The sequence below is a fragment of the Scaptodrosophila lebanonensis genome, unplaced genomic scaffold, assembly GCF_003285725.1.
Source record: "Scaptodrosophila lebanonensis strain 11010-0011.00,11010-0021.00 unplaced genomic scaffold, SlebRS2 tig00000024-arrow-pilon, whole genome shotgun sequence".
Taxonomy (NCBI): Eukaryota; Metazoa; Arthropoda; class Insecta; order Diptera; family Drosophilidae; genus Scaptodrosophila; species Scaptodrosophila lebanonensis.
The window spans coordinates 4,840,563-4,853,002 of record NW_022060538.1 but is presented as its reverse complement, the minus strand read 5'-3'; the positions used below and the strand labels follow the sequence as shown (position 1 = coordinate 4,853,002).

Here is a 12,440-nt window from a genome sequence, read left to right as displayed (position 1 = left end):
TGTTTAGTGAATATTTGTTCTGCTTTTTTAAATGTGTATTACTTCCTTTCGTGTATATTTTTACCTTTTAATTTAACTGTAAATATGCGTTTTGTTTTTAAATATAGAATATATATATCTTCATATGTATGTTTAAACAATTCAGTATTCTGCTCAATATCATATTTGTTGTTAACAATTAATTACGTTATGGGTTTGTGTGTTTTAAATCAACATTTCGCTGTTAAACTCTGCTTAATTTCTTAGCCAAGTACGTTGTATCCGTGTGTGTTTTTATGTTTGTTTCTTTGTTGCTGCCTTGCAGTGAGAGTAGAAGTTCAGAAAATAGTTATTAAACTGTATTTATGTGTGTATGAGAGTTTCTGTATGTAGTTTTTTTTTTATCTCTACAGGTAGTTGTTGTGTGGCATAGGCTGTGTTGACCTTTGCATATGCAAATAGTCGTTGGGGGTTGACAGGAAATTATAGAGTGTGTTACATATGTATGTATATGTAAAATTTTCGATGATAACAAATGAGTCCAATCCGATATTCGAGAGGAAATGTAAAAAGGATTTTCATTGCTTGTTCTTGTGTGTGTTTTAAGTGGTTTATTCATATTAAATATTGTTCTTAGTTAATTAAAAAGGTAGGTATTTACGGTCTACTTAAGGGTTTCAAGATCGTGCTACTCATGCAACTTATTTAAACTTTTGTAATTAGCAATAATGTCAGTACGTATGTTATTTAACTATATATGCACTACAAATTAAAATAATTAAAACTAAATTAAGGGTCATATTTTTTAGCCATTGGTAATCGAAATATGTGTAAGTAGTACATACATGGCGTCTAACTAAAAACTAAATTCAATTGCCAAAAGTTTTGAAAACTTCGACCAGCCGAAGTTAGTTTAGAGCAATCAAACACTAGAGTATACGGTGAAAATTTATGTTATTTCCAAAATGTTTCATGTTATAGATAAATCGTATTTAAATTTGTTTATATTTTAATTGATGTAACGTTACTTTCACTCTAAAGAAAATAAGAAGTGAGCTGCAGAGTCAAAAAAAGCATTTATTTTGCCAGATTTGCTGACTTTCTGCCTAAATTTACGACTGCGCTACACATAAATGTGCTTAAATATGTATGTAAATCATAGTATACATAAGTTAATACAAGTTAAATAAACATACAACAAAAGAGCACAAATAATTGAAACTATCACAAAATCAAATACTTTTTCAAAAGTAGAAATTAATAAATAACTCAATAAAATACAAGTACACAATTGAGTATATGTAAGTGTGGTTGTGTGTCTGAGTCCGTGTGTGTGTTTGTGGAGACTTTTACATTTGACTCTCCTTGCGCCACTGGAACGTTCCCGACTTGACGCCAATGCTCGACGACCCCTGATTGCTGCTGGAGGAAAGTATGTTGTTGGTACGTCGGATCAGCTGGGCGGCCGAATCGAAACGGCTGCGAATGAGCCGCATTGCCGGATTGGTGGACCCACCGCTGCGTTTGCTCTTGCTGCTGTTAAATACAAGAAAAGGGATTATTTTAATGAAGAGGTTTGATTAATCTTCCTTTTTCTTAATTATAATGATTTAATCTATCCTGATTTTATTTATTTTGGTATTATTTGTGTGGCAATCGGTTTACAAATTCGAGTATCAAATATAGAAGATGTTGGCATTATTTTTAAATCTGTCCTGTTGGTAAGGAATACCAAAATTATATATACAGTCGACTCTTGCTAATTCGAGACTCGATGGACTCTTAAAATATTACGAAATTTCGAGAGTTTGAAATACCAAATGGTTCGAAATTTGTGAGAGAAAATAAATAAAACTTCGAATTATTAAGTGTTGTTCAATTACTATTTATAAACTGCTATTATATAACAAAGTGAAAAGAGTAATTGTAACTGAATGATAACTAAACGAACCAATTTTTGTGAAGTGTGTGTCAAATAGCCAAACTAATCATAAAAAAACAGTTAACGGGATGGATCTTGAGCGGTGACCGTTAGATGTGCAGAAGTCGATTTTTGGGTCTGCTTGGTGGTATAAGTGCGGTGCGACGGGCGGGACTAGTACCTGAACGTTGATACAAGTTTGAACTTGTCGCAAAATGTACTTACCGCCTCTTTCTCTATGCAACTTTGAATTGTCGAGTGCTGGACGCCGATGAGATTGAATTAACGCGTCGTTTTGTTATACTATATAGCAATGATTTTTTCGTTCGAATTACCAAGTGCATAAAAATGTATTGATATAGTCCGAAATATAAAGAGATTTTCGAGGTAACTCGTGATAACTTTGAATTATAGATAGGTTCGTATTATCGCAGGTTTTAATTAACGAGAGCCGACTGTATATATGTATATCAATAGTACGATAGAGCGGTAAGTTTAAATGGTTTCTTTTTTTCAGAATCGTGAATGAAACAAACAACAATCATCGCTAATCAATCTGACATGAGATTCAAACATGAAATATCTGAAATATCGACCTACCTGGATGAACTGGGCTGGTTCTCCTTCAAGTTTCCCAGGATAATGCGCATGTGAGTGTCGCGTGCAAAATGATTATCGGGCAAGGCAGGCTTGCCGCCACTTGCACCCGCCCTCTCATCATCCACAAAGGCATTCAGTGCCGGCAGCTGACCTGGCGAGCTCAACTCGCTGCTAGGCGAGTGCGGGGGCGTAGCATATAGCGGCGACATGCACTCCATGTCATACAAATCCGCATCGTTCGTCATGTTGCTCGCTGCAAGGGAGAAATTCGGTTGTTTTAGGTGTTGGAATCGTCCAAGAACATGACATTTAAAAACTCACCCAACTGATGTTCGCTGAGATCGGGCAATACTTGGGAGTGACGCTGATGTGAGACTCCTCCTGACTTGTGGCCCGATGTTGATGCTGCCGACGTTGAGGCTGCAGCGCCTCCATGCTTCGAGCTGACCATCGGTGCGTTCTGCACGAAGGGATTATTGCGTGAGCTGAGTTTGCTTTGACGCTGCAATTGCTGTGTGAAGGTGAGGGGCGCTTGCTGCATGTGAAAATGTGCGAAAATGGCAAAGTGAGAAGTTGATGCAGTGTTAATGAGTGACGAAATGAATAAGCGACACGGTTGTCCCTATCGAATGTCTCACTAATAAGTTAAAATAAGTAAAAGCTGAGGCTATATACATATTTTGAAATGAAAACGTTATTCTTCTAAGTTTCTTCTCAATTTAGCTTTGAACAATAAGAACACTTAATTTTTTCTCGCATTAAAAGTGCATTGTGACTGACAGCATCCAAAAGTTCGACTGTGATGGACCGCTTGTGTTTACATTTTATTCTATTCTATTCTATCAATTTAAAAGAATTGTCTTTTTCATTTATTTAGCCCCGATTAATATTAAAAGGTAAGATCGGAAGCAATAATGATGAAAAGGTGGAGGCAGTAAATAAGAACTTACATCGTTGCTGCTGCCCGTCGATTGACTAGAAATGACGCTCTTGCGTTTATGCAAGCTGCTCGCATCCGATTGCATGGTGTTTTGGTAGAAGTTGTTGGAGCTGTGCGTCGAGGTGGACGCGTTGAGAGCCTGCAGATTGTTGCCGTTGTGTACGGTGGCTGTGGTGGCCGCCGAGCAAACGGATGAGGCAGAGGCATGAGCCGGATACGGCACGGGTTGCAGTGCGAGGTTTTGGTGTAAGGGTAAAGCGGGTGGCTGGTCAGGTGAGCGCAACATGCTGGGATGGAATTTCGATTCGATGGGATTATTAGCTTCATCTAGAAGGGGTGGAAAAGCCGAGCGATTAATACCGAAGCGAGAAACGGCGCAATTTGTGGAGCTTACTTTTGGTATAGTTTTCGAAGATCTTAAGGATGCTGGTGCGACTCGACTTAGCGGCCAGCTTGATGGGCGTACGACCGCAATGGTCGGACTTGTAGGGATTGGCTCCATACTGAAGCAGCGCGATAACACACTTCTCGTGACCCTCTTGTGCGGAAATGCCGAGCGCAGTAGCACCTTGCTTGCAGGCATGATCGGCAACCGCACCAAAGTAGAGTAGAATATTCATGACATCATGGTTGCCCTGCCAGGCGCATGAGTGCAAAGGCGTACGTGCCTCCAGATCCATGGAATTGACGTCTGCATTGCCTATAATTAATAAAATGTCTCGTCAAAAAGCTGAAGTATAATTTAATAATCGTAAAGTCTGCAGTCTTACCCAGAGTGATGAGCAACTTGACCATGTCGACATGTCCTTGCCAGGCAGCCACATGCAAAGCCGTGCGTCCCTCGCTGTCCGGTATATTAACATCCACATTAGTCATGTCCAGCAGGTACTTTACAATATCCAGCTTGTTCTCTAGAGCTAATATGTAGAGGGTAGTGCGCGAGTCCGCATCTTTCGAGTTCACATCGCAACAAAACTTGAGCAGAAACTCTACTGTCTCCAGATGACCTTCGAGACAGGCCAATCGGAAGGCTGTCTTACCATCGTGCGCCTTTTGATCCACAAATGTCGAGTGTATGTCGAGCAGCACCTGCACACAACGCAGTCGACCCTCTTGGGCAGCTAGATGTAGAGCCGTCTTGCCCTCGTTGTCGCACTCGTCTATCTTGGCCCCTGACTCCAGCAACTGCACGCACACCTCATGGAAACCTTCGAAAGCAGCATAGTGCAGTGGCGTCCAGCCTGCATTGTCTCGATGGGTCTCATCGAGGCCGCGATCCAGCAATTGACGAACTGTCTCTACATTGCCCTGCGCGGCGGCAATGCTCAGTACTGTGCGCCCCTCGGAGTCCATGCAGTCGATGCCGCAGCCCCAGAACAACAGTAGCTTCACAACGTTGGCATGGCCAGCCGTACACGCAGCCCAGAGTGGCGTACGACCCATGAAATCGGCCAGATCGGGGTCTGCACCGTTCTCGAGCAACAATTCGCACACCTCCGCATTGCCCTCAAAGGAGCTGACCAGTAGCGGCGACATTCCATCGTTGTCCAACTGATCCGTGTTTGCTCCATGATCTAATAGTGTAGAAATGACTTTGCTGTAGCCAGAAGAACCACAAAGTGCGGCAACGCACAGTGCACTGCGACCGTCCAAGTCCAAGTGATTCACATTTGCGCCATTATCAAGCAGAATCTCAACAATATCGTAATGTCCCATGTAGGAAGCAGCAATGAGCGAGGTGCGACCTTGTCGGTCTACCGAATTTACATCGGCGCCCGACTCGATAAGTATTTTAAGTATATCTTCGTGGCCACTCCACGCAGCTGCTCGTAACGCTGTGCGTCCTTCCTTGTCGGCAAGATCTATCTTGCACGCGGGTTGCGCGATAAGCAACTTAACTACCTCCGTATGACCACCCCAGGAAGCCGAGCGTAAAGGAGTCCATCCATCCCTATCGGCATGATTAACATCGACACGTTTCATGCGTCCCGTGCCATCGTTACAGGGTTGCGCAAAGCTTAGCAAAAGCTTAACAATCTCCAAATGACCATTGCGAGCGGCTATGTTAAGTGCTGTCTGTCCATTATAATCCTCGATCTCTAAATCGATGGGACTCTTGCAGGCGTTCAGCGCACGCTCTAGCAGCTGATGATTGCCATCGTTGGCCAGGATGTGGATGAGTGCCTTGCCCTTGTGAAGTTCAATATGATTGGAGTCGGAGAGCTGATGAAGTGTACTCGAAGCATTTTCATCTTGACTTTCGTGATGTGGCTCACTCTTCTCCGAGGGACTAGTGGCGCGTTGAGTTTCCAGAATGCACGATTTCTCACTGGAGAGCAGCAAGTCAGCAAGTTCAAAATCAATGTTCTGCGACTTGTCCGATAGTTCCGGTGACATAAGTGACGATTCGCACGAATTCTGTAAAATATGACAACGATTAATAAATGTTTGTGAGCTTAGTATTCGTAAATTCCACTTACTTGGGTCTCAGCATTGTTGATGCCCGTCTCAATAAGCAGCTTCAGTGTCTTCGCGTCAGTAGGTAAGCTAGGTTTGAAAAAGTCGTACAAGAACTGCGAAAACTCATCGCTCAAGTCATTGGTTAAAAACTTTTCAACCATCGATCGGGTCTTTGCCAGAAAGTTGGGGTCATACTTAAAATCGTGCTCACATGAAGCACAACAATTCAAGTGATTTGTGTAGAAACAGTCGCTGAGATTAACGCGCGATTCAAGCAGAATAAGTATCAAGTCCAGGTCCACATTGCGACTGTTCAAAAACTCGCCCGATTTTATGAGATGGTAGGCAAAACGCCGTACGCTGTTGGCGCAGAGTGTATCTGCCACAAGCAAATAGTACATAGAGATCATAACATGCCCCTCATTGACATCACAAATGAACTTCTTTGTGGCAAATTTTACATCCACCAGCCAGTCGGAGAAGGAATTGTGAAAGATCTTCAAACGCTGAGCGTTAGAGTCATATGCAAGGATGTTGCGCATTAACTGGAGTCGTTTTTCGAACTCTGCACAGTCAATGGTGTAGTTATGGGTGCGTAAGCAGTTGAAGAGGAACAGCTTGTCTACGTAACCAGAGGAGGCAAGAAGGATATTGAGCACAGGTCGTATTTTCATGTACTGCTTCTTGTTAAAGGACTTCTGACAAATGTAAAGGTACAGTCCATTAAGGGTGCATGGAATTAGTTTAATTTCGCGGAAGCTAAAGAAGTTCTCTTTGATGCCATTCAGCACCTTCTCCAAATAAAGAATACAACCGTTGGATTTAATGTAGAGTTGATGCAATGACTCAATGATCTCCTTGGTCAGCATGATGCTGTCCTTAAAGTCTGAGTTTAGTCGATTTATAATGTACTCCTGCACATCCTTAACCACATGAGACTTACGCAGATCATCCAGCGTGATCTTTTTAAAGCCAGTAAACATTTTGGTAATCTGTTTGGTTTGCTTCTTGGTGGTGCAGACCAGGAAAAGCCACTTGGGAAAGAGGTGAATGTGATTGGAGAGTAGTTCGGCAACGTTGCGACTCTTGTGGTTGGTGGCTGTACCACGTCCACCCTTTAATGTCGTTATTAAGTTTCCCTCGTTTATGTAGTTTTCGTCTATGGAATCGATCAGTAGGAGAAGGGCTGTCTTTGGTGGTGTTAGCTCCAGCAATGGAAATAGGAGAGCCTTCTTGAAGCACTCGTCTGGATTTTTCTCAATGTTATCAACACTTAAGCATTCTAGTATCTCAGGGTTCGAAAGCAATAGCTCATAATAGCCATCGGCGATGACAGTGCGACAACTTTTTGTCTTCGGCAAAGGCGGGGGAAGGGTATTGGTATGGATGCGTGGTTTCTGGCCAGGCGTTGGCGGTAAGGCATCGTGCTTGGGTGAGCTAAGGGCCTGTGCCTCCCGAGGAATTGGTTTTTCCAAACTTGGTTCGGTATCCTCCTGTGATTCGTTGTTACCTATAGCCTCCTTCTTTGCTTCCTCTTCATTCGATGTTTGTTTCTCGGCAAAATCTTTATCAGCCTCGGGTTGATCTTCATTGTCTTTCGTTGCCATTTCGCTTGTAGCCTCGTCCGTCTTGTGCTTTTCTTCGCACGCTTCTTTGTCTTCATCTTCATTGATCGCCGCTTCTATTTCGCTTTTAAGCTGTTCACTAACCATTTCGGCAATATCCTCGCCGCCGCCCTGCTGTATAGCTTGACCATTGGAAGTAATTGCGGTCGCAGTGATCACCTTGGCCGGTGAAGATAGACCGCTGCTGCGTCCTCTTTTGACAGGAATTTTGGATTTGGATTTGCCACTTGGACTACTCTTAGCCGATTGTGAGGGTGTTTCTTTTTCCAGAGCCTGTTTCTGCTCCTTCTCACTACCCTTATCCTTGTCCTGCTCTTCACGCTCCTTATGCCCGCGCTTGGGTGGATGCGTTCCATAGTTGTTAGCCTTATCCACATTCTCTACCGACTCCTCTACGGTTGCTGCTGGTGCCGGCTCTGATTGCTGTCGTGTTAGACTAGACTTTTGCTTGTTGGATGTCGATGTGCGTCTAGTTTGAAAATTATCGAGCTCTTTCGTATCCAATTCGCTGGCACCCCGCTTTAGCTCTTCGATTAGCAGATCCTCTGCATTCTCGGCCAGCGTTATATTGTGCATGGCCTCGTCCAGCTTAGACTCCTGTTGCTGCACCTCTTCCTGCAAAAATGAGAAGCCCTCATCGATGATTTTCTGGCTCTCATCCTTGTTAATCAGCGACGCATGGCTTAGCAACTGCAGAACAACCTTGCGTATGAAGAGCGATAGGCTGTGACATTCGGGATTCTGGGATTCTATAAGATAGCACGCCAGCAGTTTTCGATTCAGTATGCCTTTTGTGCCGGAATTTCCTTTCATAATAGCCTGACATATAGAGGTCTTGCCGGAGCCGTTTGATCCCAATACCAAGCAACCATTGTAGCTGGACGTCGAAATGGCGGCGGCTTTAGCACGTGCCGAGACATAGCTGCTACCACTGGCGCCCAGCGCCTCACCTTTAGCAGCTCCTAGGAGTCCCGGCATTGCCTTTTTTCCAGCTGTGCGTTGCTCCAGGCAGAGCGCAATTTTTTTTAGCACCCACTCGCGATGAATGTAAACCGGACTTACAATCCGATTGCTTGCCTGCAAAGGTTGCTCCAAAGGTACCACAAGACCATTTACCTCCTTGTCTGGCGACAACTTTCGCTGCATCATAGCCTCCAAATTTTCATCGGTATCTGCTGCAGCTGGCTGGGATTTACCAACGGCACCCAAGCATTCTATACCATCCTCCTCGGGGGCTGAGCTATTGGCAATAATTAAGCCATTGTCCCCTCCATTTGCTTGGGCCAGCTCTAGAGGAAAGTTTTGCTGCACCAGATTCGCAAAGTGTTCTTCACGCGCCAGATTCGAAAAGCTGGCATTGGGGCAATCGCGTCCGCCACTTACTTCCAGCTTTTTGTGCAGCTGTGATGTATCCTTGAGAAAGTTCAGTATTCTTCGATCCTCTAACTGCTGATTGGGCGTACCGCTGGATGGCAGCGGAGGCAACGATGTCGGCTGGTTGGTATACATAGATCCGCCGACCAGTGCGCTAGTCGAGGCACAGCCTTCGCCTATCGCGGCACCATCCACATCGTCATCATCGTCGAGATCCGTGATTTGAACGGCATTGCCGTTGCGGGCACACGCCATGCGATTCGAGTCGCGCAAATTGGACAACTTGGCATCGTGGGCAGGCACAGTGTTAGTCAAGCCGCCACCTCCCGCAGTGTAGCGACTACGCTCGCCACTCTTATATCGGTCCGATTTACGCAGTGGGGTAGCATACAGCATCTCCTTGGGCATATTGCCAATAGCTCCCTGAGGATGTTTCTTGTTGTCCGTCGAGTTGCAGTTGTTGGTTGTCAACGACGTGGTTGTTGCATTGCCTATGGAGTTGGCATTCTGATTGCTGATGTTGTTCAGCAGCAGTTGCTGCGACAGTGCTCCGCCCGTTGCGCCTGTTATCCCCGACCCCGCAGCTGTTGCCGCCTGTACGGATTTCTGCTGCTGCATTTTGCGCACTGAATCATTGTACATGGCCTGACAGGGCAGATTCTCGTAGATGTCGTTGCGTATATTATCGTTATTGGCGTGCTTAGACATTGTTGTGGAATTCGATTGTTAATTTCTTAAGTACCACGATATCTCCTACTCAATTGACTGTTTGTCTGCCTTACGGTTTAGCTGCAACGAAACAGATCAAAGAAACATGGCTTAAGATGAGAAATTTTGTCTAAGAGGAAGCAAAAAACGAAAATAGCTGTATAGCAAAAAATACGTATTTAAAATAAAGCCCTTTATTTTAACTTTTGCCCATTTCAGTACATATTTTAAATTCTCGAAAATTGATAAGACCTTACATCTTAAGATTTTATAGTCGACTGAAAACAGTTTATATAAATAGGACTGCTGACGTAGAATACTTGTAAGAAAAAAACTCAAACATTTCCTACTCACATCTTTGGTATACTTATAAGTAGTAAGATAGTCGTCTTAATTTAAAGACTGCCATGGCTGATCCGACCCATTCCATCATGATTTATATATACAAATTTACAAATAAAAGTCATTCGAGAACCTTCAGGGCAACAAAATATTCCGGCCAAGAAAGAATTTATTTTTCTTTTCTAGTATGAAACAAAAAAACCAACGAAAAGGTTCCAAAACTATTACTATTATGCGACCATACAAATTTAAGGAACGAAGTACATAAATGACAAACAAACATAAATACAAAACTGATATTTATACTATTTTTAATCGCCTGATTTCAAGCTTATTTTATCTATCAAAAGTGTTAAATTTGTTAAATCGTTATACATTTCCAAAATGTGGAAAAGGAAATATAAAGATTAATAACATAATCTGCCTGCAATGACCAACCGACCTAATCTCTTTCATGTCTCTGTCCAAGTAAGGTCTGAGCCAGGTCGTTAACCGCCCTTTTATAGGAATGTCCTATAAGAGAGTTCGCTAAGAGCGAAAGCTATTTCAAACGATCGCTTTCGTTCAGTTTAACTCGATGTCGTTTTAATCATTGGCGTTAATCGAAAGTGACTGTGGAAGCTAAGCTGCAGCATAAAAGCCTTTAAGTTCATTTGCAGTTGCTGTCAGGCAACCATGAGAATGATGAGAATTCGTCGTTGTCTTTAAAGTTTACATGCATTTTGTTCTGCTTTTTATAGTGGCTTTCTTTTTTAGTCTCCTGCAAACAATTGACCTGATTTTGTGCACTTTTTAACCCTTTGGCATCACACACATGTACACGTATATACGCATCCAACATTCCCCTGCTCTCCAACTATAAACGAAAACACCCACATTCACATACTTGTCATCATTTTTTCCAACGCTTGTCTTTACGCGTGGCCTTTTGTTCTCTGGGTTTTATCTAAGCTTATGTGCAATGAATGCTGAGGGAGGGCAGGCATAAAGGGAAATGGTGGAAATGGGAAATGGTGACGGCAAGGCAGTGTAAATAACGTTTTTTATGTTGCAAAGTTTTATTTTAAACTTCAATTTACTCTGTCTGTATGGGTGTGTGTGTCTATGTGTGTGTGTGTGTGTGTGTGTGTGTGTGTGTGTGTGTGTGTACGTTTGTAAGTACCGCAGAGACGGCAACGTAACTAATGATGTTTCTCTGTGCAGTTGTTATGCAAGTTTCAGACGTTTCAGCACGTTCCTCTCCCAATGCACTGCTAGAAAAATGGTAGACGTTAAGGCGAATACAAAAAAGAAAAAAAAAACAAGTAAAACAACCAACAGCAATAGCAATAACAACAAGAACGGATATTTGTCGCCCAACGTTCAGCACGAGCAGCCACAAAATTCTAGCCATAAAAAACCAGAGGGAAGCAAAAAAAAGGAAGAAATAAAAACGCGTCAACGAGCAAAGAAAAACACAAAATGATTTACGGCGGCGCACTCGTTGATGACGTTGTAAGGGAAACTGTTTGCGCAGCATCGGTAACAACAACAGCGCCAAGAGCCGCAACTACATTTGATAAATTACCATAATGTAAGTAAGTCGGACGTGAAATCTTTTGATTAAGTGAATGGCAGTAGTTAGAATACAGACACAAAAGCACATACTACGAGTACAACACCCATTCAGCAGAGCATTCGTCAAGCCCAATCAAAAAATGAAATGGAACGTTGTCTAGTTTGTCATTCTGGTGGTCCCCAGCAGATCCTCCCACATCCGACCACTGGACATGAGTGCTTCCCCTCGTCCAGTGTAACGTAATTATTGATGTGTGTGACATGCCGTCCTGCCTGAACGTGCAGTCTCCACAGCCTCACACCTGCTTTGTCCTCTATTTGGATGGCTAGTCGTGATGTTGACCACAGACAACGTTTTTGTGGTTTGACTAGAGCTGTTTCCCATTTTGCAAATGTCCGAGTATTCTCTGCACTTTGTCTCTTATATGGCTTCAAATTGATTGGAATTTTTACTGATAAATCTGAAATGGATTGACAAAGTGTGACTGCCAAATTGATGAATCGCCATCTCTTAATTAATATGGAGGCTAAATATTTGTATGTCAGCCAAGTATAAAAGATTAAAAAAGCTTAAGTTACATCCCGAAAACAAACTTAGCTAATAAATTAACGCTATGGTTGAATGGACTTCCACAGTTAGGGATCAGCAAATATGCACTCTTCAGAAGTCTCAGAAGTTAGTTTACCACTTATTTGGTTTAAATAAATATGGCAAATGGAGAACAAGTATTGAAGTATACATTTTTTTCCTTGCTTGCTAAATATCCATTCTATTAACATTTTATAATTTGAAGAAGATTTTGAATACTATCTTCTTCTTATAAATGAACTTTTTTGAAATAGAATATATATTTAATAAGATATTAAAGATAATAAATTCGATTCCTTCAGAAATATAGAGATAGATCAAATATATTAGATGGTTAATGTATAA

At 42.5% G+C, this 12,440-nt stretch overlaps 1 protein-coding gene across 2 annotated transcripts in view; it reads right to left on the bottom strand.

Moving 5' to 3' along the window:
* Positions 1–49: 49 nt before the first annotated feature.
* LOC115621969 (ankyrin repeat domain-containing protein 50) overlaps positions 50–12,440 on the bottom strand; it is a 40,094-nt gene continuing 27,703 nt past the window's right edge. Inside the window, exons 3-9 of one of the 2 annotated variants that reach the window (XM_030515816.1) lie at positions 5,921–9,688; positions 4,211–5,858; positions 3,835–4,140; positions 3,451–3,767; positions 2,822–3,035; positions 2,501–2,753; positions 50–1,515 (exon numbers count right to left, since the gene is read on the bottom strand). In XM_030515816.1, the coding sequence (XP_030371676.1) occupies positions 1,329–1,515; positions 2,501–2,753; positions 2,822–3,035; positions 3,451–3,767; positions 3,835–4,140; positions 4,211–5,858; positions 5,921–9,607 (6,612 nt within the window). In that variant the 5' untranslated portion in view covers positions 9,608–9,688 and the 3' untranslated portion in view covers positions 50–1,328. The remainder of the gene's footprint in view (positions 1,516–2,500; positions 2,754–2,821; positions 3,036–3,450; positions 3,768–3,834; positions 4,141–4,210; positions 5,859–5,920; positions 9,689–12,440) is intronic. The other variant, XM_030515819.1, reaches the window with a different exon arrangement.